Source organism: Mustela nigripes, chromosome 1, assembly GCF_022355385.1.
Source record: "Mustela nigripes isolate SB6536 chromosome 1, MUSNIG.SB6536, whole genome shotgun sequence".
Classification (NCBI taxonomy): Eukaryota; Metazoa; Chordata; class Mammalia; order Carnivora; family Mustelidae; genus Mustela; species Mustela nigripes.
Window position 1 is genome coordinate 152,293,865 of NC_081557.1, and position 26,385 is coordinate 152,320,249.

Genomic DNA, 26,385 nt, shown 5'->3' on the forward strand with positions numbered 1-26,385 from the left:
CAGGGAAAGAGAACAACTTCTCCCTCAACTCTCTTTCTTTTCTCCCCTCTTCTCCTTTCACTGATTTACCCTTTCTTTTTTATACATTCAATCACATGAAATTTCAACAATGCTCCGTCTTCCAGAAAAACAACATACCCAAAGCCAACCTTAGACTCCCCAAAAGTCTGAAGTTAATAGCTGGTCCTTATTCGTCATAATTCATCAGGTCTCAAATGAAACCTGAAACAGCTATCAGTATGCACTGATGCTTATCAGAACTGCTTCAAAAATCTAATTTGGTCAAAGGGGAAAAAATTAAGTTAAAAAAAAAAAAAGGCTGTAGCTAGGACAAATGCTCCTTAAAGCAAAAATGCCAGGGCACAGCAAGACAGCACCTGGGAGAGGCCAGGGGTGTGTTCGGTTCTCCCAGTTCACCTGCCAAATGATCATGCGTTGTGCTGTCATAATTCCAATATAGAGAACAAATCCCCAGAGCAGCACTCCCAAGAGAATGTGACTGGCACAGGTGAATGCTTATCTCAACTCCTTGTGGCGTGATCCTCTGACTCAAATTGACCTGTAGTCTATTAGGTTCAACTCCCCTAAACTCCCTAGACTTTGTGTGCTTATTAACTTTAAATGAGAGAGATTAAATAAAAATCTCAGAAGATGGCTATTGAATATTTAAAAGTGTATTTGGAGTCATGGAGCACCATCTGTAATCCTATCCAAATACCTCTAAAATGAAACAGACTGCATGAGTCATAAAAAAAATTATATATTTCCATTCTAAATAGAACCAGGCAGTCCAAAACTGTCAGAAGTGTTGGCCCCTCAAAGTAAGACTTACAATGAGTCATTCTATTGACTGGTAAGTCTCTTATACCCCCTCAAAGCCTAAATCTGTAATTTAATGTTACTAGAAAATTTTAAGTAGCATCTCCATGAATCCCGACCAGAGCAGATCAACATCCCGTAAAAAGGAATGACATAAGAAAGCCTGATCCATAATCTGGACAAGAAGACAAAATATTGGGGGATATTATGAGACCTTTTCAAAAACGTTTGACTGACAGATAACTGGTTATAAGGCCAACACATTCACTGAACTGTTAGTGAAAGGTCACCAGAACTGGGAAGAGGGTCAGATATAGGCCCAGTAGAAATATTCATACATATGTATGCAGGCATATTCGAATAAGACAGGAAAGAGAACTAAAGAACAAGGTAGCACTGTAAAGTGAAGAAAAATTCTAGCACCAAACTCACCAAAGATGTTTTGGAGTGGTGGAAGCCATAGTATGTCTACTCAAAGACCAAACAGCACTTCTGGAGACCTCCATTGCTCTCTTTCAGGTTTCTTTTAGTAAAGGATCTTATTGTATGAAAAAGTCAAGCATACCTACTGATGCAAAGTACCCCAAGGCCTCCTGGGCAGGCCCGTGGAACATTAGTTTTCCTGAGGCCAACAAGGTGAGGCTATCAAACAGTTTGAAGATAGAATAACGAGGCTGATGAATGGAGAAGATGATCGTTCGTCCCTGTTCAGACATCCTAAGTTAAAAGCGAAAAAATAAAAGTCATTAAACATCTAAAACTTGAACATCACGGCAACTTTAATCATCTATTCTTAGTTCGACTTGATTTTCTCTTACTAACTCCTTATTTCATATTATCTGATGGTTAGGGGACCTAAAGGCAGTGCTTTTATGAAACACTAGGGTTTCATAAAACACTAGTGAGTTCCACGGGCAGTTGACATCAACCAGAATATTCATGAAAAATGCAGATCCCTGGACAGTCTTCTCAGACATACTGGGCCTAATGAATCCATATTTCTAACAGGCACCCAGGTAATCTTTAAGAAAACTCAAGTTTGGGGGGCGCCTGGGTGGCTCAGTGGGTTAAGCCGCTGCCTTCGGCTCGGGTCATGATCTCAGGGTCCTGGGATCAAGTCCCGCATCGGGCTCTCTGCTCAGCAGGGAGCCTGCTTCCCTCTCTCTCTCTCTGCCTGCTTCTCTATCTACTTGTGATTTCTCTCTGTCAAATAAATAAATAAAATCTTAAAAAAGAAAACTCAAGTTTGGAAACATATCATGGACTGAATGTTAAAATGATGGATGTATGCCCCATTTTCACTGATCATTTAAATCTCCTCGTTTTGTAGGAATTGGTTTTCATTCTTTTGCCCTAATGATACAATTAACATTACTGAGTACTTACAATGTCTTTGCTATTATATACTTTCATACTTATCTTACTTCTCACAATACTGTTACTAGGCAGTACCAATAATATTATTACCTTTATGTTAGGGATGAGATGTAGTGTGTTGAACGACTGACCCTAAGGTCACAGTAAGGGGCGAGGCTGGGATTTGATCCCTGGTCTGATTCCAAGGCCAAAACATTGCTAAACTACATTTACATGGGAGGTACTACTCACGGATAGAAGAAACAAAAGGTCAAAATCACTTTTGAAAACCTGTCATTATTGAAAATATTTTATAAGTGGTATCATATCAATTTAATCACTTTCTAAGCACCTACTGCATGTTAGCAGTAGGTACAAGGTTACTCTGCCTCAAAGAGGATCAGGCCAGTAGATTCAACCATTTCAGTACAGTGTGGAATAAAAGAAGCTGAGGGTTCCTTATAAGCTAAATGCAAGACCGTAACCCACTCTGAAGATAACATAAGTAGTGCATCAATGGGGCCAACCAGAGTAAGCCAAGAAGAGAAATTGTAGTTAAGCGGAAGGAAGACGGCAAACAGACTATGCAATAACAAGGTCTATTAAGGAGATTACAAGTACTTCCGTGTCACTGCAAAGCCCGGATGTGTGCATGGGGATCGAGGCCAGGGGGAGGGGAAGAAGCTATGAAAAAGAGACTGCCCCCAAAAATCAGTCCATGAGGAGTCCCTTCACTCAGAAGCTGCAGCTTTCGTCAGAGGGCAAGAAAAAGCCAGTGAAGGACTGAAAGCAAAGAAGTGCTTCCATGAGAGCTTTGTGGTCTAAGGACCAATGGCATCAATATCAGTATCTCCTGGGAGACAGGAAGACTCAAACTCCATCTCAGAGCAATGGAAGCAATCTGATGTTAACAAGATCCAAGTGATCAGTGTGCACAGTGGTGTCAAAAGTTCTAGGTTAAAGCCCTCCAGCCCAGGGAAAGATGCCTATGTGCTAACTAGTGCAGAACAGGGTAAAACATGACAGAGCCTAGAGCATTCCACCACCCTCTAATGAACACTGTTAACACACTGAAAGATAACATTCATTCTCTAACAGAACCTGACCCATTACTTGGCATCTTCACTTTTTTGTGTAACTGCCATCTCAAACTTAAGATGTCTAAAATCTTCCCATTTCTTCTTACCCTGGCACAGAGACCTGATTAGGAGGGCATGAGCGTCTGAGGAAGCACAGCAATGACAAGGAGGGGATGCCACAGGAAGAGAATGTGTGTGGTAGCTTTTAAAAAATTGGGGTGGTAGGGAGCAGTCCCAGAGGTGGTGGGCAGAGAGCATGGCCAGCGTGACTAGATCATCAGTTATATTTAACAATTAAGTTACTTGGCTTGGAAAGTAAGTAAATGTATTGAGATAATGGCAGCAAGTTTTTGCCTGTTTAAAAAGTCATTTACAGGGTGCCTGGGTGGTTCAGTCGTTAGGCGTCTGCCTTCGGCTCAGGTCATGATCCCAGGGTCTTGGGATCGAGGCCCACGTCAGGCTCCCTGCTCGGAAGGAAGCCTGTTTCTCCCTCTCCCACTCCCCTTGCTTGTGTTCCCTCTCTCTGTGGAATAAATAAATAATATCTTTTAAAAATATCATTTACAAATACGGAAATGGCAAAGACTAAAAAGAACATTCAAGTGTTAGACTGGATTGGAAATATTATGCACTCATGGGTTTCTTGATACACACAGGCTAACAGAGCGATAATTACAGATGTATGTTTGCATGTATCATTCTATTCAAACTATATACACATGAATACATAATAAAATAATATTCTAAATATTTCCCATATAAAATATAGAACTAGGAGTGCCTGACTGGCTCAGTCCATGGAGCATGCAACTCTTGATCTTGGGGTTGTGAGTTTGAGCCCTATGCTGGGTGTAGAGATTGCTTAAAATCTTTAATAAAAAAATACAGATACATATTTCTGTGTTATATATGCACAGACATAAAGCACACACATGTACACAAGTATTTCCTAGGTATGTCTGCTAAGTTGGTCTGGAAGCAATGAAGTGACAGTAGCAGTGAGCACACTAAGTAATTAGATCTTGGTTTCTAAATTCTGACTACAACAGAAGGTACCAGGACTCCACAGAGAAATATATGACACGGGAAAAGTACAAGATGAGCCTGGAACACCTTGTTGATCATAAAGTAAAGAATTGCTTGAAGAATGATTAGGGAACATGTCAAAAGGACACAAAAGTCAGACTGGAAAGGCTTCTAATGGCTAAATAAGGGCTAATCTAATCATAAAATATTTAAGTTATATAATCCACTGATCCATTAACGAAAATAAGAATATGAGAAAACATAAATGGGGAAGGAGGAAACGTTCTTTACAGTAGAATGCCAACTAATATATGTAGAAGGAAAGATGTAAATAGAAAATCACTTGGCAACTATCATACAAGTAATTGATAGAGGCAGAAATTGCTAGTATATGTTAAAACTGGTGGGTGAAGATTTGTTGAGGAATAGGGTACGGACATATTATCTGATCATCTCAAATACCAACCAGTTATGAAGGGAAAAAGAGTTGCTTCATAGCAGGTAAACCCAGCAGACACCAACACGACCAGGTAGTGGTCATGAATATCACCCACGGTGGGAGAAGTCAAAATCAGTTAGCCCCTGATTTATGCAGAACACGGCATCATTTCTGTGGTAGCCCTGCCAAGAACTCATGGCCTGAGTCTGGTCATGAGAGAACCCTGGGGGCATCCAAGTTGAGGGCCACTCTACGAAATGGACTCTTGAAGACAGACAAGGACTCGAGAGCCAGCAAAGACTGAAAAACTATTCAGGATTAGAAAATACTTAAAACAAGAGGTTCTAGAGAACATTCTGAGTCAGAAAGGAGAAAGAAATAGTTCTGGGACAACTGGTGAAGTCCAACTGAAGTCTATGGGTTGGATGGTGGTGATGGCAACAATGGAGACGTTGCGGCTGGGAGGTGTGGACCGTGGTAGTGTAGGAGGGGCGTCCTTGTCTCCTGGAGTTACACTCCAGAGTATTTAGGGGTGAAGGTATATGATGTCAGGAAAAGACTATGTGGGGTGGAGGGTTAGAGAGAGAGCAAATGCAGATAAATAGTAAGTTAGGAAATCTCAGTAAGAAGACATGAGATTTCTTTGTACTAGTCTTATAACTCTTCTGTAAGGTCAAAAAAATTTTAAAAATTTTTTTAGATGTCCAAAATTTAGCCTCTGAAATTTCTCCTATCGACATATTCCTCCCACTGGAAGAATAAAAGTAAATGCAACTATTTTCTCCATTCTTCCATTTTTTAGGCCCTAAAATTTAGAAATTTGTTTTCTCGATAAAACCACACCTCACGTCCAATTCATGTACTAATCCTGTTGGTTCTATCTTCAGAATAGATGCAGAATCCATGACTTCTCACCACCTCACCACTACCACCCTACTCAAAGCCAGTATCATATCTCAACCGAGCTAATACAAACAGCCTTCTGACTAGTTTCCTTGCATTCACCTTGCCCAGTTATACAGTTCTTTTCTCTCCACAGCTGCCACTTCTCTGTTCTAGAACTCTCTAAAAGCTTCCATGTTACCTAGAGACAATAAAAGCCCTAGTTCTTACTGTGGCCTACAAAGCCTGCATAATCAGCCACCCTCTCAATTCCATCTCATGTCCTATTCTAATTGTTATGGACTAAATTTTGTCCTCCCCTCCAATTCATGTTGAAGTCCTAACCCCTAGTACCTCAGAATATATCTGTAGTTGGAGATAGGGTCTTTAAAGAGGTAATTATGGTTAAACAAGGTCATATGAGTGGCCCTTAATCTAATAAGGATCATTGTCCTTATAAGAACAGGAGAGGAGGCCCCAGATGCACTGAGGGAAAATGAAATGAAGACACACATTGAAGACAGCTACCTGCACCAAGGAGAGAGACCTCAGAAGAAATAATCCTGCTGACCTCTTATCTTACTTAGACTCCTAGCTTCCCAAACATGTGAAAAACTAAACTTCTGTTGTTTAAGTCACCTGTGTACCTGTGGTCCTACATTATGGCAGCCCCAGCAAATGAATCAGTAAGCAGTCTCCATTACCCTTAGTTCACTGGGGTTCAGTTCCTTCCGACTCTTTTGATGTTTCCAAACACATCACGCATGCTCAGGACCCACAGCTCTTCCCTCCAGCAAGGACTCTCTTCCCCAGACATCCAGGCCCCATTCCCTTGCTCCCAGCTCACATGTCACATCAGTGAGGTCTTCCCTGACCACCCTGCTATATAATAGAGCACCCCCACTCCCACCACAGCCATCTTTTGCTACACTCTTACCCTGCTTCATTTTTCTTGAAACACTTCTATTTGTCAGTTGACTACTCCCCTCCAACAAAGAAGGAAGACAATTTTGTCTGTTGTGTTCACTCTTGAACTTCCTGCACTGAGAATACTACCTGGTGCATCGCAGGGGATCTGATATTGGATGAGTGGAAGAAAAATGTTCCCATCGCATTTACCTCTTCAGGAGCAAAAGGACAGCATTTGCTGTGCTTGAATCTAAGCCAGTGGTGGGCTCATCCAGGAACAAGATGGCTGGATCGGTAATAAGCTCCATTCCAATACTAGTCCTTTTTCTTTCTCCTCCAGATACACCACGTATAAATTGAGTTCCAACCTAAAGCACAAATAACATCATTAACAATTACAACCACAGCTACTACCATTTGTTGAGGTCCTACAACATGCCAGCCCTATAAGAGGCACTTTATCTCATTGTCCTCACTTATTCCAAATAACAAATAAATGAAATTATGGGAGAAGAGGTAGGTTTCTCTCTAATAACATGAGCAAACTGAGGCTCAGGTCGGGAAGTGGCCAAGCCTGATATGAACACCATGCTTAATAGTACTTCTCATTCCCTATCAAGTCAAATAGTTAGTTTTAAGATAGTTAAGTTGGAACAATAAAACATATGGCCCTGGCATAATGAAATCACAAAGCAGAAGGGAGACAAAGGTAGGAGAGGAAAAGGGGAAAGCATCTAGAATTTATTAGTATTCTTACACCCTCCCTCACCAACCCTCTAATAGTCCTGTGGGCGGGATGCAAATGGGAAAGTTCACTTTCTATCACACCACATTAGCACCTCTTAAATGATCACAAGGCTTCCCAAACTGACCCTGCCTGTATCCCAACTCACTACAGAATTCCTGATCCATTCTTTCAGACAAATCCAGAAGCTGGAATATTTTACAGGGCAATTGGCCCAGTCTTCTCAACTAGTCAATGTCATTGTGTAGGGGGGCAGGGAAAACAAGAAGGTTTGGGGAGAGGCAGGAAGTAGAAAGGAATTCCTATATTAAGAGTCTTCAGGGGCGCCTGGGTGGCTCAGTGGGCTAAAGCCTCTGCCTTCGGCTCAGGTCATGATCCCAGGGTCCTGGGATTGAGCCCCACATCGGGCTCTCTGCTCAGCGGGAAGCCTGCTTCCTCCTCTCTCTCTGCCTGCCTCTCTGCCTACTTCTGATCTCTGTCAAATAAATAAATAAAATCTTAAAAAAAAAAAAAAAGTCTTCAAAGAGATAACAAGGAAGTGTTCCTCATGCCTTTGATTGGATCCTATAACAAATGAGCTATAGCAGATATTTTGGAGACAACTGGGAAAATGTGAATGAATATGGCTCTCTCCCTCTGCCTGCCTCTCTGCTTGCTTGTGATCTCTCTCTCTCAAATAACTAAATAAAATCTTTTTTAAAAAAAAGATGCAAAATGAGTAGTCAGGAGTAAAATATGATATTTACAACTTTCTTCAAAATATTTCAGAAGGGGCGCCTGGGTGGCTCAGTGGGTTAGGCCACTGCCTTCGGCTCAGGTCATGGTCTCAGGGTTCTGGGATCGAGTCCCGCATCAGGATCTCTGCTCAGCGGGGAGCCTGCCAACTCCTCTCTCTCTCTGCCTGCCTCTCTGCCTACTTGTGATCTCTCTATGTCAAATAAATAAATGAAATCTTTAAAAAAAAAAAAAATTTCAGAAAAAAAGCCAAAGCTAGTATGGGATAAGATGTTAACAACTGGGAAATCTACGTGAATATTATTTGTAATCATACCATTATACTAATTATACTATAAACATGTAATTATGATAGTAATTAGACTACTCACTATATTTCTGCTATATTTAAATTTTCATAAAAAGTAAAAAATTTTAAACTTATTTTCAGTCAATTAAATAAATTCCAAGAAGTCAACAACTACCTTTAGCTCATTTTTCCTGGAATTATATGCAAGGAAGTTAGGGCAATTGACTGCCTATTGGTAAAGAACTTTAACCTAAAGGCAAAGATTGGAATGCACCTTAAGAAAAAGACAAAATCAAATAACAGAGCCAAGACAAAGGAAACCTAAAAACAACATAAACTTCTAAAACTTCTAAAACAAAAATAAATGGTAAATGGTGGCATCTCAGCACTATGTCTTTGAACGAAATGCAAGCAAAATACATTTTATGTTTTTCTAAAATGTCAGACAATATGACATGAAGCAATAATGAGCAGAAACCCCCATTCTTCATTATTTCCAAGTAAGGGATATATATTCAGGGGAATTAAACTATCACCACCACACGCTCAGTCAGCAGAGCATGCAACTCTTGATCTCAGGGTTGCAAATTCGAACCCCAACTCAGGTGTAGAGATTACTTAAAAAAAAAAAATCTTAAAAAAAGAATGCTAAGGGCGCCTGGGTGGCTCAGTGGGTTAAGCTGCTGTCTTGGCTCAGGTCATGATCTCAGGGTCCTGGGATCGAGTCCCGCATCGGGCCCTCTGCTCAGCAGGGAGCCTGCTTCCTCCTCTCTCTCTCTGCCTGCCTCTCTGCCTACTTGTAATCTCTCTCTGTCAAATAAATAAATAAAATCTTAAAAAAAAAAAAAAAGAATGCTAAACAATAGTCACCATAATCTTAAAAAGCTCATCTTCACCCAAAGCTTCAAAAGTTCCAGGCAAATCTTTCATCCTTAGTCATCAACTATAAAACTCCCTTGTTCATCTCGTTTCTTCCTCCTGACTCTACATAACCACAAAAGGGAGTTATTTTTGTCTCTCTTGCCCACAACTGGTATCTCTAAAACCTAAGAACCCAGCACATAACACACAGCCTGTAAGTAAGTACTGGCAGAAGAAAGAAAGATAGGAAGAGAGGGAGAAAGGAATGAGAAACAAAAGTGCCAAAGAAAAGTCTATAGAGAAACAACTCAGATGCTACACAACTTAGAAATAAACACTGCTGGGGTACCTGGGTAGTTCAGTCACTTAAGTGTTTGCCTTCAGCTCAGGTCATGATCCCAGGGTCCTGGGATCAAGCTCCACATAGAGCCCCGCATCAGGCTTCTCACTCAGCAGGGAATCTGCTTCTCCCTCTCCCTCTGCCCCTCTCTCATTCGTGCTCTCTTGCTCTAGCTCTCAAATAAATAAATAAAGAATCTTTAAAAAAAAAAAAAGAAGAAGAAGAAGAAGAAGAAGAAAGAAAGAAAAAAAAGAAACTCCACTTTGACGAAATATAATTTTGAAAGCCAAATTACAGCAAAGTGAAACATAGAGCCAGAACCCTTGGATTTTGTCATTTAAGAATTCCGGAAATATACCTCAAAAGCAACGGCACAAAGTCTCCTGGAGGAAGAGGAAGGAGAGCTAAAAAGGGGAAAGAAAGCAGGAAGAAGGAAAGTTAGTGGAAAGCTACAGCTGAGACCTGACAAACAGTGTGAGAGCATCAAGAGCTATAATCATGGGGAAAGGGCCTTGTGTTTCTTGCAAAGGCACTTCTACACACTGGACCACCCTCCCACACTTCATTTCCAGGATCCAAACATTTTTAGGTTGTTCTTTAATTTCCATCTTCACATTATGTAACAAGTCGCATTTCTCTATATTACAGAAAGCAGCCACTTCTGAGCACGCACATTGTAGAAAACTTTTGAGTAAGAGTTATGCTATCCACACAGGTGAGATCTTAATGCTGGCTATGACTCCATCTGGTTTTTCCACATTACCTTGGAATCTGCCACTTTATCCAGACCTAACTGCTGAATGACCTTGTTAATTCGCTCATTTTTTTCATGACTCGTCATGGTTGTTGGAAGCCGGAGAGCTGCTGAGAACTGTAAATTTTCTCTCACTGTCAGAGTTCCCATCACAACATCATCCTTGAAGCAAAATGAATTTTAACAAGACATATTGGGTTTTTTCTAGTACCATCACACTTAAGCACATGTAACTTCCTCCCCAAGAATACCATATCCAACATAAAGTTCTAGCTAATGATGATCTTGCAGGTAGACAAATGACAGTAACTCCAAATACAGACAGCTGGAAAGGCAGATGGCATAATTTTCATTCCCCATCTGTACATCCAAGTCGACACAGGTTGTAATTACGATTACTACTACCAGACATGTCCAGACTGCTTTATACAAATTTAGCAAAACATCTTTCTAAGTTAGGGGAAGGAGAGAGGTGAAGGTAGGGCAAAAAAGGAGAATAGTAGTGTCTTGTGGAAATCATAACTAGAATGGATATCATTGCCCTTACAGCGGTTAGATTTCAGATTCTTCCTGCCTCTTCATTTAACACCACTCCGAATCTAAACAAGGGATTATGAAAAGCTGGTGTGAAGGAAACTGGTTCCATGAACATGTCAGCTGGAAGTACACTGATCTATCAACCAAGGCATTTGCCCATACAGAAATAGAAGAAGGCTAAAATACAAATCCACAAATACTTACTTGTACCACATAACCTGAATTACATTTGAAATTGGCAGGTCGAGGTGCTCCATTTATCAGAACATCTCCAGATAATCCTTTTGGATCTTTCCTTGCAGCTAAGATATCTAACAACCTATGAGAGGACATATTACGTTGTTGTTTTTCTCCATTTCAGGCTGTATCTCTCAGCTACTCTAAATCCAAATTCTGCTCAAGTTAGAATATTGACTGATCAAGAAATTCCATGGATTGCCTAAAATTAGGTATATGGTTTTCTGTTTTTTTCAGGTACTTCCTTGAATTCAATTTTTATTTAAATTCTAGTTAGTCAACATATATGATGAAATTGGTTTCAGGTGTAGAATTTCATGATTCATCATAAAATTACTTATATTTTTCAATTCTCACCTTCCTTTTTTAGTTTATATTACAGTATAACTCAAAAACATGGAACCAAGTCACCATTGGCTGCTCCAGCACAGACTTCCCCAGCAACCTTCCAGGTCATGTGACCTTGGGGGGGTTCTCTCAAGTCAGACAATGCGCTCCTTTGTCTAAGAAGTAAGTCTTCACTTGGGCCTTTGGCTCTATCTACCCACTTTCAACTTTTTTCTCTCTCCTTTCCCTCCCCATTAGCTCAAATCATAGCCGACAGCTGTATGCCAGTCATGTCTTGTTATCATGTGCTGTTAGTAAGCTGACCAAGATTTCCCAGTCCTTGGGACAACCAGCCCCAAGCTGGCATCATGCATGTTATCCACAGCACCTAGAACCACACTAGAAAGGCAGCAAACGCTCGACACATACCTGCTCACATGAAAGGCATCCTGAAAAGCACATTAAAACCCCAAAGGAAAAGCTGACTTCTACTATTATACTCACGAAGATTTGCCTCCACCTGTGGGTCCCAGAATGGCATTGAGGCCGGGTCTCATGATGCCACTGTAAGCACAGAACACATCAGTTTATCAGCCCACTTCAAAACCGGTTCTATAAATTTAGAGTCTGTATCTAATATGCTCAATGAAAGTGATTAAACTATAGATGGAAAGCAAGCACAAACCAATGCTGAAAGGAAAAAGACAATTAATGTTATGTCCATTAACGTATGTCAATTAACATAAGTCCAGCACATGAAGGATTTTTTTTTTTTTAAGATTTTACTTATTCATTAGAGAGAGATCACAAGCAGGCAGATAGAGGGAGAAACAGGCTCCCCACTGAGCAGAGAGCCCAATGCGGGGCTCGATCCCAAGACCCTGAGACCAGGACCTAGCCAAAGGCAGAGAGGCCCAACCCTCTGAGCCACCCAGGCGCCCCCCACACGAAGGATCTTAATCACTAGTCAAGACCTATAAGAAAAATGGCTTGGTCCCTCTAAGCTCCTTTCACTTCTTCTCTAAACCATTTATAGTCTTTGAAAAAGAACACAAGAAATTTCAAGTTTCCTTAAAGTCACAGATTCTGATTAAACATATCTGTACACTTACCCCTCTTAACACAGTGTAAAGAATGTAACAAGTCTTAACTAATGTTTGATGACATTAACTGATTTACTTCAAGTCACCTCTGTGGCTACCTACTCTAAGTTCTACACAATTAATAAGTCAACGGGATTTCTAGAATCACCAGTAGCATTCTCACCACTTAAAACTCGTCAGATTAAGAAACAATATATGTGAAGTAGAATTTCAGTGGCTAAGAATAAAGCACCTCATGGGTAAAATACAAAATACCAATTCTTAACTGTCACAAAATTGTTACTGAATTAGAAAAGTAAAATATGTACCCTCAGGATATACTATTCTCTCCCTTATAAAGTATCAGGTAGGTGGGCTGGAAAATTAGCATAGAACTGGTAGATGCCGCTTTCGGTAGGGAACAACCTTTAAGGATATAGAGGCATGGGAGTCCACACAGCATGTCCTAGACAAACCACGATGTTTAAGGGCAGTGAATATCCAGATAGAGAGCAAGAAGGTAGAAAAAATTAAGGCAGGGTTTACTGTGCTAAGACTCAAAAAGAAGGTAAGTAGTTTGAATTTCATCCTGAAGGTAACCAGTAAACTGGCAAGGAAAAATGGACTAGAAAAGGGAGAATGGAGACTATGCCCTCTCCAGGGGCACCCACAGGGTAGAGTCAGTTAAGTATTTGACTCTTGGTTTTGGTTCAGGGCCTGATCTCAGGGTCATGGGATTGAGCCCCACATTGAGCTTCATGCTCAGTGTGGAATCTACTTAATACTCTTTCCCCTGGCTCTGCCCCATCTCCCCTCTAAAATAGATAAATAAGATATTTTAAAAATATATTAAATTTTAAAAAAAAGTAGGGTCTCTCCAGCTCAACAGGCATGATAAAATAGAGACCTGGAAAAGCCTTTTCAAAACCTTGGTGTCTATGCCCAATCTCTGTTGGAACAGATAAATCAAAATTTATCCCAAAATAAAAATAGTATCTATTCCAAAGCTGAAATCTATTTCATTCCCAGGCAATGATTCTCAGAGGCCAATCCTAAGGTTATATAACCAGGAGTGCTGAACATCACAAAGCAGTTGTACCCCAGTTCCCCAACCACAGAGGACCTCAGCATTTACTGACCCTTGTGCTTAAACTGTTACAAGTATAGAATGGCTGGTGGAGGCTAAGAGGGAAGGTAGCCCTCACTCTGCTCATGAACTGAGGTGCCTCTCACTGAAAGACCCAACAAAAAAATGAATTTGATAAAGTGGGAGCAAGCTGTAGAACAGAAAGATCTCTTGTGCTTTCAGTGCTATCTTCCCCACCCACCCCCCACAGTATAAAAAGACACACTGGTTAAGTGAACTTTCAAGATGCATTTATCTGTAGCTTTTGATGGATCTTCTTTATTAATAGCTACCCAGTAGGTGCCTGGGTGGCTTGTTTGGTGAAGTAACTGCCTTCAGCTCAGGTCATGATCCCGGAGTCCTGGAGTCCCAGCTCCACGGGGAGTCTGTTTCTCCATCTGACCTTCTCTCCGCTCATGCTCTCCCCTTCTCTCTCAAATAAATAAATAAAATCTTTAAAAAAAAAAAAAAAAAGCTACCCAGGAACTATATTAATAGCTACCAAGTAACTTCCTCTAATATGACCAAAAATCAGCTTGATATTCACTAAGATGTCATTGTCAGGAAACTTTTCCAGGTTTTTAAAATATCTACTCAAATAAAGACCAACAATCCTAAATGATTAACCCAAAATTGAATGTGAACAGGCTAGGACAATCTTTCAGTTCCCTGAGTTGGGTTTTCTTTGGCACTAGACCCTAGCATTACAGAAAACAACAGTACTGTCCAGTCACAAATGCAAGAAAGAGTTCCAGCTGGGAGAAGGGGCTAATTCTCCCTCCATTCACTTAGCACAATTATCCAGTAACTACTACAGGTGGTAAGACACTCTTCTAGGACATGGGATGGAGCTGAGGATAAAACAAAGCCTAGGACTTGTGGAGTTTGCACTCTAGGCCAGGGACTGGCCAATGGCTAGTCACCTGTTCTGTTCATAAGTGTTACTAGAGCAGAGCCGCATTCATTCGTCTACATCCATGACTGCCTTCACACTGCAGTGACACGACCAAGGAGCTGCCGCACTGATGTGTGGCCCGTAAAGTGGAAAATATTTACTAGCAGTCCCTTTACAGAAAGGCTGTTGACCTCTGTCCTGGTTTATGGTCTACAATGCCCTTGCTCCCTCACCCCGCCCTCCACTCTACTATCATCCCTCAAAACTCATTCTCCACCCTTATTTATGGCTTTACAGCATTTGCATCCAGGGAAGTTTCACTCTTGTACTATAAAGTCTTGTCAACAAGAATGGTGCCATCTCGGGTTCCCCCCACCACACCATAGCATGCAGCACAGCAGTCTACAAGGTAGATTATTAAATGCTGAACACATCAGGTGAAACCCAGCTAACGAACTGAGGTCCCAACGATTACATTTTAGTGCATAATGGTTAACCCTCTGGTCTCATTTTATGGAGAAGTCCATGTCATTCCCACTGCTTGGTGCACCTTTCCTCCCTACCCGACATACACACACACACACACATACACACACATAAAGGCACTCACAGACACTCTCTCTCATGCCCCTGGCCCTCCAATTTAAGTTTAGGGGCTTCCATCATGGTAGAATAACACAGTGCCATGCTCTACTTGTCTGAATCCACCATTAGACTAGAAGGTTTCTGAGAGCAGAGGATATACCTATGTCATAGCATCTTGCACAATGTCAAGCACCTAGCAGGCATCCAAAATTTGTTGAATAAATGAGTCTCTGCATTTTTATAAATGAGAATTACAGGAAAACAAAAAGGCAAGCTTGCAAAAAAAAAAAAATGTGAAGAAGTGGGAAACACTCAACAGCTACAACAGAACACGGGCTGTGAAGGGAGATGGGAGGAAGAGAGGGGACCGCTGAAGGATAGGCTAATTCCTTGTATTAAAGAATAAGAAAAATGAGCAAATCAGTAAGTGTATCAAGGATAACAAGAGCCAGGGTTTTCACTTTTTTAGATGTTTTACAAACATAGAAATGTGGAAAGAACCATGGGCTATCAGATTACAATTGGCGGTATTAATGAGAAGTCCTAGGTTTTAATCTATATATACAGATATAGAGGCAAAAGTATAGGCATATGTGTGTATACATATATAGACATATGCTCGCTAGGTCTACCCACTGAGAGGGCTAAGAACATATGGCATCCCAACAGCAACCAATATTCCAAGCACCCAGTTCATGGTTTGTAAATACCATCCTCCACAAAAAGGAACCATAGCTGATTCCAGGTCTGAAGCAAGATAAGTATTCAGGGAGTCTGAAACTTCTTTCTGTGCCAAAAACTACTCAAATAAGAGGACATCTCAAAAGAATGAGCTGAAAAAAAATAAAGGAAAGTCTCCCACTAACCGAATCAGGAACAATGGGAGTGTCAAGAAGAATAATGATAATAGTGCATTACCACTGAATATGAAATCCATGAGTCTATACTGAATGAGATGACGAATAAAGCTTTCTTCTTTCAGTAGACTTCAAATTGATCCATGCAGAAGAGATGAATGAAAAGAGAAAATCACCCTTTGATAACTATCATAGTGATCAATACTGTCACTTCGGGCGGGAAGAGTCAATGGGAGCTGAAGCTGGTGGGGTGAAGATTAACGAGGAATACTGTTTTGGGATAATGTCTTATCTCCCTTCATAGCATTTATTAATTACAAAGTGGAAAATGGTAACATTATGGTGGAGAAAGTTGGTAGGCACCAACATGACCAAGTAATCAAGGTTAAGGCATGAGACAGAAATACTAGGTTGGATGAGACAAAGGAGACATGATGTGGTGGTCAATCAACTGTGTTAAGAGCACAGGTGACCGAGGGTCTCTTAGCACCCACCACTGTGTTCACTATGAGGCTGCACTCCCCCTCGGCTGCTCCAAAATGATTCCTGAGTGATTACAGAAAAGAGGACTCTTATTTCTGGAAAACATACACCAAAGGAGTTAGGGATAATAAAACATCATATGGGAGCTTGCCTTTAGAAAAATACCAATGATAATGAGTATATAAAAACTAAATGTGATGAGCAAATGCAGTGAAATGTTAACAGGTGAGGCATAGGGGTGAAAAGTACGAGGTCTAAGTTTAAAATTATGTCAAAATAAATTATCAATTTAACAAATTCCCAAATGGTATATTGAATTTCCATGATGACTCCACACATCTACTGGAATGGATCATATTTTCCATATATCCTCATATTGATGAGGGAAAGCTCAAATGCTGGGCATGGAGACAAACTAAGTATAACAGAAAGACTTTCATGAGGAATTAAGGTCTCATATTTTTGAATTCTCATAGTCAGATTTTGTTTTATCTGGGCACCTGGGTGGCTCAGTTGGTTAAGCAACTGCCTTCGGCTCAGGTCATGATCCTGGAGTCCCCAGATTGAGTCCCACATCAGGCTCCTTGCTCTGCAGGGAGTCTGCTTCTCCTGCTGGCTTCTCTACTCTCATGCTCTCTCTCTCTCTCAAATAAATAAATAAAATCTTAAAAGAAAAAAAAAGATTTTGTTTTATCTTCTTCACTCCTCCCCCCACAAGAGGAAATCAGGTTCTAGTTACTCAGTTCTATAAATGAGATTACAAAATGTCCACAGAAAAAAACAAAAACCAAGCTTCTCACCAGGTTTTTTGAAATACAGTAATTAGTGTGAATGGCGGTGGCACTATCAAACACAAATAAAAAATCACACATATGAGAGCAATCTTCCCCCATCTCAGAAACTCTACTTAGGTAAAGTCAGCAGATAGGGGAAAGATTAGATACTGCAGCAAAAACAGGGATGACCTCTCGCAGAGATGCCTAAACCAGAAATGTGAGTTAGCAAGGAAACCAATCCCTCCTGTCCTTTTAACTTATAGAATCAGAAAGAACTGCAAGATTTGACTGAGTTTTTATGAACCTAGCTATGCACATTCAACCTAGAATGAACTCATCTGTTGCTAAAATGCATACCATGGGGCCATAAAACTTTATGAAGCATTGATCAGATAACACTTGTGTTGTACCAAGTTACTAATCTAGTAGCTTTAAAACATAAGCAGGAGAAATGTACACTCGCATAGTATGATTAAATCTATTCCACCTGTGTGTATTCAAATCCTTTATCTTCCATTCATTAGCACAATATCCAAAGTGACCAATATTTTCTTGATTAATATGTTTCACAAGGAACTTGTCAGCTTTTCAGAAAGGTCAGTTGGTTCTAATCAAGACCTGATTCAATTCCTGATTTCTCTTATCACTTTGGACTTCAGCTACACAGCTTAAGCAAAGTTATAGTTGTCTTTATATTTAAATAATCTCTGCCTGTGTAATGGAGAGAAGCATTAAGTACATGGCATAAACTACTATATAAACAGACCACTCATTTGAAATAAGTATATTTGAAAACCAAGGTACTTTTACAACATACTGTCATTTCAACTACCTCAACTGTCATTTCAACCACCTCACTCTAGCATCTGGAACATAAAGGACATAAAGTGCATAAGGACCTAAAAATATTTGGCTTGTAAGGTACAGCCATATTTCTCTTCACCTCACATATCAGAAAACGGTAGCTTGGAGAGGACAATTATATCCCGACGACCAAGAACTAGTAAATCATACAGCCAGTCGCTTTCTAGAGAACCCGAGCTCATACCCAGAAAAAAACAAACAACACATTGTTTGGTTTCTCAAACAAAAGTTGATGGATATGGAACAACCACTTTAAAAACAGTTTGACAGTTCCTTTAAAGTTAACCATATACCTAAGATGTGACCCAGCCATTTCACTCTGAGGTTAGCCACACAATAATAAAAGCATTTGTCTGTATGTCTGTATGGACTTGTACACAAATGTTCGTAAGACCTTTATTTGCAATAAGCAAAACCTATAAAGCTCATTGTATGTCAATAAGGCTATTTTAATACAAGTTCATGCACATACTTGATATTTGTTAGTATTTCCTTCTCAACTGTTTTTCGACCAAAAAGAAAGCCACTCTTCACTTTCACTCGATAGTAAATGTTATGAAAACTTAACACCGCTACTTCAGTAAAGGTCTTCTGGTTGTTGGAGGTCATCTTGGAGAGGTCACTGGTGTTTCTTTGTGGCATTGGGATAAAAACTTGGTCATTTTCGGAAGACATCTGGAGAGTTTCCGCCTTTCTGCAAAGGGAAAAGCAATAGTAAGTTGATAGTCTAGATAAATGAGACTGTAAACACCAGTAACAGGACACTTAAAACAAGTCCATTTTGGTACACATTTCCAACTATAAAATAAGTAAGTCCTGGGATGGTGGCTATCGATAATAATTTGCATTGTATATTTGAAAGCTGTTAAAACAGCAGATCTTGAAAGTTCTCATCACAAGAAAAAAGAATGTGACTTTGTGTGTGATAGATGTTAACTAGACTTATTGTGGTGATCATTTCACAATATATACAAATATTAAATCATTATCTTGCACACCTGAAACAATATAATGGTATATGTCAACTATATCACAATTAAAAAAAATGAAGATCTAAACTTTAAAAGAATGTAAAATACCTCATTAGTCACTTTTACACTGATTACATGCTTAAAGAAAAATATTTGGGGGGCACAGGTGATCCAAAATGGCAGAAGTGTAGGAGACCTAATTTGGTCTGGTCCCAGGAATTCAGCTAGATAGTTATCAAACAATTCTGAACACCTATGAACTCAACAGGAGATCAAAGAAAAGAATAGCAGCGACTCTATGAACAGAAAAGTGACCACTTTCCTCAAGGTAGGATGTGTAGAGAAGTGAATCCGAGGTGATATATGGGAAGATAGACCATGGGGGAAGGGAGCCTCCATCAGCTGGCTCCCAGCAAGTGATAGTAGAGGAGAACAAAATCAGAACTTTTAGAAGTTTGCTCCAGTGAAGGGCATTCCTTTGGTAGGTAAGCAGGAGTGGGGGGCTGGAACCCTTGGTGGGACAGTGGGATAGTGTGGTCTTAGGACACTTGGGGTCACAGAAAGACTGGGGTTGCCTGAGTGAGACAGAGCTCCCAGGAATCAGAGCAGAGAAGCCAACTGCAAAGATTGAGCAGAGGAGTGGGCTCTCAGCTTGGGGTGGCTATAAAGCGTGATCATGGCACAGTTGGGCCAGTTCTCCTCAAACAGGGGCTCAACAAGCGGCAGATCTGGGGAGACTCCCCAACTACCCCCTGGGAGTGCACTGCAGCAATCTGCTGGGTTTGGAGACTCCAAACAGGGCTATGTACCAGGGAGAGAATTGCTGGGTCACAGGCCAGGTGAGCACAGAGTGTTCAGACCCAGGAGACAGGAGGGATTGACTGCTTTTCTCAGAGGGCACACTGAGGAGTGGGGCCCCAAGCCTAGCCCCTGGCAAGGGTAGTGCAATTCTGCCTTTGGCAAAGGCATTTGAAAATCAGTGCAACAGGTGCCTCCCCAGAAGATCAGCAAGAACATCCAGCCAAGACCAAGTTTACCACTCAATGAGAACTGCAAAATGCCAGCACTAGGGGAATATAGCACATAGAATTCATGGCTTTTTCCCCATGATTCCTTAGTTTTTCAACTTTAACTTTTTTTAATTTATTTTTTCTGAAATTTTCTTCCTTCCTTTTTCAACCAACTTATCTTTTCAATTCCTTTTAGAAAATCTTTTAATTTCCATTTTTATGTCATATCTTCTCTTCATTGTATTTAACCTTATTTTTTGAGTGTATATATATCTATATCTATATCTGTATTTTGAGTGTATATATCTATACAATATGTATAGATATATAGATACACAGATGTATACATATAGATATACAGTATATCTGTATATCTACATATATACACTCAAAATATAGATATATATATACACAGATATAGATATAGATAGATATACAGATAGATATACAGATATATATACAGAGATATATCTGTGTGTGTATATATATATATATAAAGAAAAAAGACAAATATATACGTATCTTTTGTTCTTGCTTTAAAATTTGGGGAGGTAGTTTCTTCTAACAGACCAAAATATACCCAAAGTCTAGTGTATGGTTCTATTCACATTTCTTCTAACAGACCAAAATATCCTAAGTGTAGTGTATAGCTCTGTTCTATTCACCCACGTGATCACATTCTCCTTTTCAAAAAATTTTCTCCTTTCTGTTTTCAACCAACTTATCAATTTCTTTTGCAAACTCTGTTTAAATTTTCATTCTACATTCATATTCCATCCCCTCATAGTATTTCACCTTATTTTTATATGTGTATATATGTATTTTTTTTCTTTTCTTAAAATTTTGGGAGGCAGTTTCTTCTAACAGACCAAAGCACACCCAAAATCTAGTGTATGGCTCTCTTCTATTCATTAACCTGATCATATTCTTTTGCCTTTTCCCCCCAGTTTCATGTCTCTTCTGATCTTTTTAGTGAATGTTTCTCAGGGGTCATTGTTACCCTTCTAGTATTTTGTTCTCTCAGTCATCTGTTCTTCTCGGGACAATATGGCAAAACAGAAAAACTCACCTCAAAAAAAAAGAACAGCTGCCCAGGGACCTAATCAATATGGACATTAGTAAGTCAGACATAGAGTAAAGAATAATGATTATCAAGATACTACCTGGGCCTGAAAGAAAGCATATAAGACACTAGAGAATCCCTTTCTGGAGAAATAAAATCTAACCAAATCAAAATCAAAAAGGCTATTAATGAGGTATAATTAAAAATGGAAGCTCTGGGGCGCCTGAGTGGCTCAGTGGATTAAAGCCTCTGCCTTCAGCTCAGGTCATGATCCCAGGGTCCTGGGATCGAGCCCCACATCGGGCTCTCTGCTCAGTGGCAAGCCTGCTTCCCCCCTCTCACTCTGCCTGCCTCTATGCCTACTTGTGATCTCTGTCTGTCCAATAAATAAATAAGATCTTTAAAAAAAAAAATGGAAGCCCTAACTGCTAGGCTAAATGAGACAGAAGAGAGAATTAGTCATATAGAAGACCAAATAATGGAGACTAAAGAAGCTGAGAAAAAGAAAGACAAACAACTACCGAATCACAAGAAGAGAATTTGAGAGATAAGTGATACCATAGAGCTAAACAATATTAGAATAACTGGAATCCCAGAAGAAGAAGAAAGAGAGGGGCAGAAGATATATGGGAGCAAATTATAGCAGACAACTTTCCTACTTTGGGGAAGGAAACAGGCATCAAAGTCAAGGAGGCACACAGAACCCCCCTCAAAATCAATAAAAATGGGTCAACACCCCGACATCTAATAAAACTTACAAATCTCAGAGACAAAAAGAAAATCCTTAGAGCAGCTCAGGACAAGAGGTCTGTAACCTACAACAGTACAAGCATTAGATTGGGAACAGACCTATCCACAGAGACCTGGCAGACAAGAAAGGACTGGCATGATATATTAAGGGTACTAAATGAGAAAGATATGAAGCCAAGAATATTTTATCCAGCTAGGCTGTCCCTGAAAATAGATGGAGAGATAAAAAGCTTCTAGGACAAACAGAAACTAGAAGAATTTGCAATCACCAAACCAGACCTGCAAGAAATACTGAAAGGGGTCCTGTAAGCAAAGAGAGAGCTTAAAAGTAACATAGATCAGAAAGGAACAGAGACAATTTACTGTAACAGTCACCTTACAAGCAATACAATGGCATGAAATTAATAACTTTCAATAGTTACACTGAATGTAAATGGGCTAAATGCCCCCAATCAAAAGACACATCATATCAGAATGGATAAAAAACCAAGACCCATCAATATGCTGTCTTCAAGAAATTCATTTTAGACCCAAAGACACCTCCATATTTAAAGTGAGGGGGTGGAAAACCACTTACCATGCAAATGGACATCAAAAGAAAGCTGAGGTGGCAATCCTTATATCAGACAAATTAGATTTTAAACCGAAGACTATAATAAGACATGAGGAAGGACACTTATATCATACTTAAAAATAAAGGGTCTATCCAACAAGAAGATCTAACAAGAAGGGTAAATATTTATGCCCCTAACATGGGAGCAGCCAATTATATAAGCCAATGAATAACAAAATCAAAGAAACACATCAACAATAATACAATAATAGTAGGGGACTTTAGTAGCCCTTTCACTGAAATGGACATATCATTTAAGCAAAAGATCAATAAGGAAATAAGGGCTTTAAATAACACACTGGACCAGATGAACATCACAGATACATTCAGAACATTCCATCCCAAAGCAACAGAATACACATTCTTCTCGAGTGCACATGGAACATTCTCCAGAATAGATCCCATCCTGGGTCACAAATCAGGTCTCAACCGCCAAAAGACTGGAATCATTCCCTGCATATTTTTGGACCACAGTGTTTTAAAACTCAAACTCAGTCACAAGAGGAAAGTTGGAAAGAACTCAAATACATGAAGGCTAAAGAGCATCCTACTAAAGAATGAATGGGTCAAACAGAAAACTAAAGAAGAATTTTTAAAAATTCATGGAAACAAATGAAAATGAAAACACAACTGTTCAAAATCTTTGGGATGCAGCAAAGACAGTCCTAACAGGGAAGTGTATAGCAATACAAGCCTTTCTCAGGAAACAAGAAAGATCTCAAACATACAACCTAACCCTACACCTAAAGTAGCTGGAGAAAAAGGACAGCAAATAAAGATGAAACCCAGCAGAAGAGAAATAATAAGGTTTAGAGCAGAAATCAATGAAACAGAAACCAAAAGAACAGTAGAACAGATCAATGAAACTAGGAGCTGGTTTTTTGAAAGAATTAATAGGACTGATAAACCCCTGGCCAGACTTAAACAAAAAGAAAAGAGAAAGGACTCAAATTAATAAAATCATGAATGAAAGAGGAGCAATGACTACCAACACTGGAGAAATACTAACAATTATTAAAAAAATATTATGGGGGCACCTGAGTGGCTCAGTCATTAAGTAGCTGCCTTGGGCTCAGGTCATGATCTCTGGGACTGAGCCCTGCATCGTGTTCCTTGCTCAGCGGGAAGCTTGATTCTCCTTCACCCACTCCCCCTGCTTTTATCCCTTCTCTTGCTGTGCCTCTCCCTGTCAAATAAATAAATTTTTTTAAAACTTTAAAAAAATAAAAAATAAAGGATAAAATCTCTTTAAAAATAAAATTAAAACATATTATGAGCACAGAATACCAACAAATTAGACAGTCTAGAAGAAATAGATACATTCCTAGAGACATATAAACTACCAAAACTGAACCAGGAAGAAATAGAAAACCTGCATAGAGCCATACCAGCAAGGAGATTGAAGCAGTCATCAAAATCTCCCAACAAATAAGAGCCCAGTGACAGATGGTTTCCCAGGGACATTCTACCAAACATTTAAAGAATTAATACCTATTCTGAGACTATTCCAAAAAACAGAAAGGGAAGGAAAACTTCCAAACTCATTTTATGAGACCTTGATTCCAAAACCAGACAAAGACCCCACCAAAAAGGAGAATTACAGACCAATATCCCTGATGAACACAAATGCGAAAATTCTCACCAAAATACTAGCCAGTAGGATCCAACAGATCACTCACCATGACCAAGTGGGATTTATTCCTGGGCTGCAAGATTGGTTCAACATCCACAATCAATTAATGTGATAGACTATATTAATAAATAAAGGACAAGAACTATATGATCCTCTCAATAGATACAGAAAAAGCATGAGACAAAGTACCATATCCTTTCTTGATTAAAACTCTTCACTGTGTAGGGATAGATGATACATACCTCAATATCATCAAAGCCATCTATGAAAAACCCACAGCGAATATCATTCTCAATGGGGAAAAACTGAGAGCTTTCCCCTAAGGTCAGGAACACAGCAGGGATGTCCACAATCACCACTGCAGTTTGGCAATGTGTCTAGACTAGAAGTTCTAGCCTCATCAATCAGACAACAAAAAGAAACAAAAGACATCTCAATCAGCAAAGAAGTAGTCAAACTCCTACTCTTTGTAGAAGATATAATACTATATGTGGAGAACCCAAAAGACTTCACCCCAAAACTGCTAGAACTCAAACAGGAATTCAGTAAAGTGGCAGGATATAAAATCAAAGCACAGAAATCACCTGCATTTCTATACACCAGCAGCAAGACAGAAGAAAGAGAAATTAAGGAGTCAATACCATTTACAATTGCATCCAAAATCATAAGATTCCTAGGAATAAATCTAACCAGAGGCTAAGACTCTGTACTCAGAAACTATGAAATTCTCATGAAAGAAACTGAGGAGACACAAAGAAATGGAAAATCATTCCATGCTCATGGATTGGAAGAAAAAATACTGTGAAGAAATCTATGCTACCTAGAGCAATCTACACATTTAATGCAATCCCTATCAAAATATCATCAATTTTTTCACAGAAATGGAACAAATAATCCTAAAATTTGTATGGAACAAGAAAAGACCCTGAACAGCCAGAGGAATGTTGAAAAAGAAAAGAAAAGCTGGTAGCATCACCATTCCAGACTTCAAGCTCTATTACAAAGCTGTCATCATCAAGACAGTATGGTACTGGCACAAAAACAGACCCATAGATCAACAGAACAGAACAGAGAGCCCAGAAATGCACCCTCAACTCTATGGTCAACCAATCTTTGACAAAGCAGAAAAGAATGTCCAATGGAAAAAAGACAGCCTCTTCAACAAACAGTGTTGGGAAATTGGACAGCCATGTGCAGAAGAATGAAACTGGACCAATTCCTTACACCATACACAAAAACAGACTCAAATAGATGAAAGACCTCAGTGTGAGACAGGAATCCATCAAAATCCTAGAGAAGAACACAGACAACAACCTCTTTAACCTCAGCCACAGCAACTTCTTCCTAGACCATCACCAAAGGCAATGGAAGCAAAGGCAAAAAATGAACTACTGGGATTTCATCAAGACAAAAAGCTTTTTTTTCATCAATACAAAAAAACCTTTTCACAGCAAAGGAAACAGTCAACAAAACCAAAATACAACTGACAGAATGGGAAAAGATATTTGCAAACGACATATCAGATAAAGGGCTAGTATCCAAAATCTATAAAGAACTGAACAAACTTAACACCCAAAGAACAAATAATCCATTCAAGAAATGGGCAGAAGACATCCAAATGGCCAACAGACCATTTGGAGAAGTGCTTCACATCACTCAGCATCAGGAAAATACAAATCAAAACCACAATGAGAGACCACCTCACACTAGTCAGAAAGGCTAAAATTAGTAAGTCAGGAAACAACAGATGTTGGTGAGGATGGGAAGAAAGGGGAACCTCCCTACACTGTTAGTAAGAATGCAAGCTGGTGCAGCCACTCTGGAAAACAGTTGTGGAGGCTCCTCAAAAAGTTCCAAACAGAGGTACCTATGACCTAGCAATTGTACTACTGGGTATTTCCCCCAAAGATAGAAATGCAGTGATCCAAAGGGGCATCTGCACCCCAATGTTTATAGCAGCAATGTCCACAATAGTCAAACTATGGAAAGAGCCCAGATGTCCATGGATATATGAATAGATAAAGAAGATGTGTTATCTATCTATCTATCTATTGCAGTCACCAAAAATGAAATCTTGCCATTTGCAATGATGTGAATGGGACTAGAAGGTATTATGCTAAGCAAAATAAGTCAATCAGAGAAAGACAATTATATGATCTCACTGATATATGGAATTTAAGGAACAAGGCAGAGGATCATAGGGGAAGAGAGGAAAAAATAAAACAAGAAGAAACCAGAGAGGGAAACAAACCATAAGAGACTCTTAATCTCAGGACACAAACTGAGGGTTGCTAGAATGGAGGGGGGTGGAAGGGATGGGGTGACTGGGTAATAGACACTGG

The 26,385-nt window shown here is 39.7% G+C and overlaps 1 protein-coding gene across 5 annotated transcripts in view; it reads right to left on the minus strand.

Moving 5' to 3' along the window:
• ABCG2 (ATP binding cassette subfamily G member 2 (Junior blood group)) overlaps positions 1-26,385 on the minus strand; it is a 158,782-nt gene that overhangs the window by 23,391 nt on the left and 109,006 nt on the right. For all 5 annotated transcript variants that reach the window (XM_059375698.1, XM_059375707.1, XM_059375716.1 and 2 more), the window contains 6 exons: positions 18,476-18,697; positions 11,840-11,899; positions 10,976-11,090; positions 10,244-10,396; positions 6,721-6,878; positions 1,385-1,536 (listed from right to left, as the gene is read on the minus strand). In XM_059375698.1, the coding sequence (XP_059231681.1) occupies positions 1,385-1,536; positions 6,721-6,878; positions 10,244-10,396; positions 10,976-11,090; positions 11,840-11,899; positions 18,476-18,678 (841 nt within the window). In that variant the 5' untranslated portion in view covers positions 18,679-18,697. The remainder of the gene's footprint in view (positions 1-1,384; positions 1,537-6,720; positions 6,879-10,243; positions 10,397-10,975; positions 11,091-11,839; positions 11,900-18,475; positions 18,698-26,385) is intronic.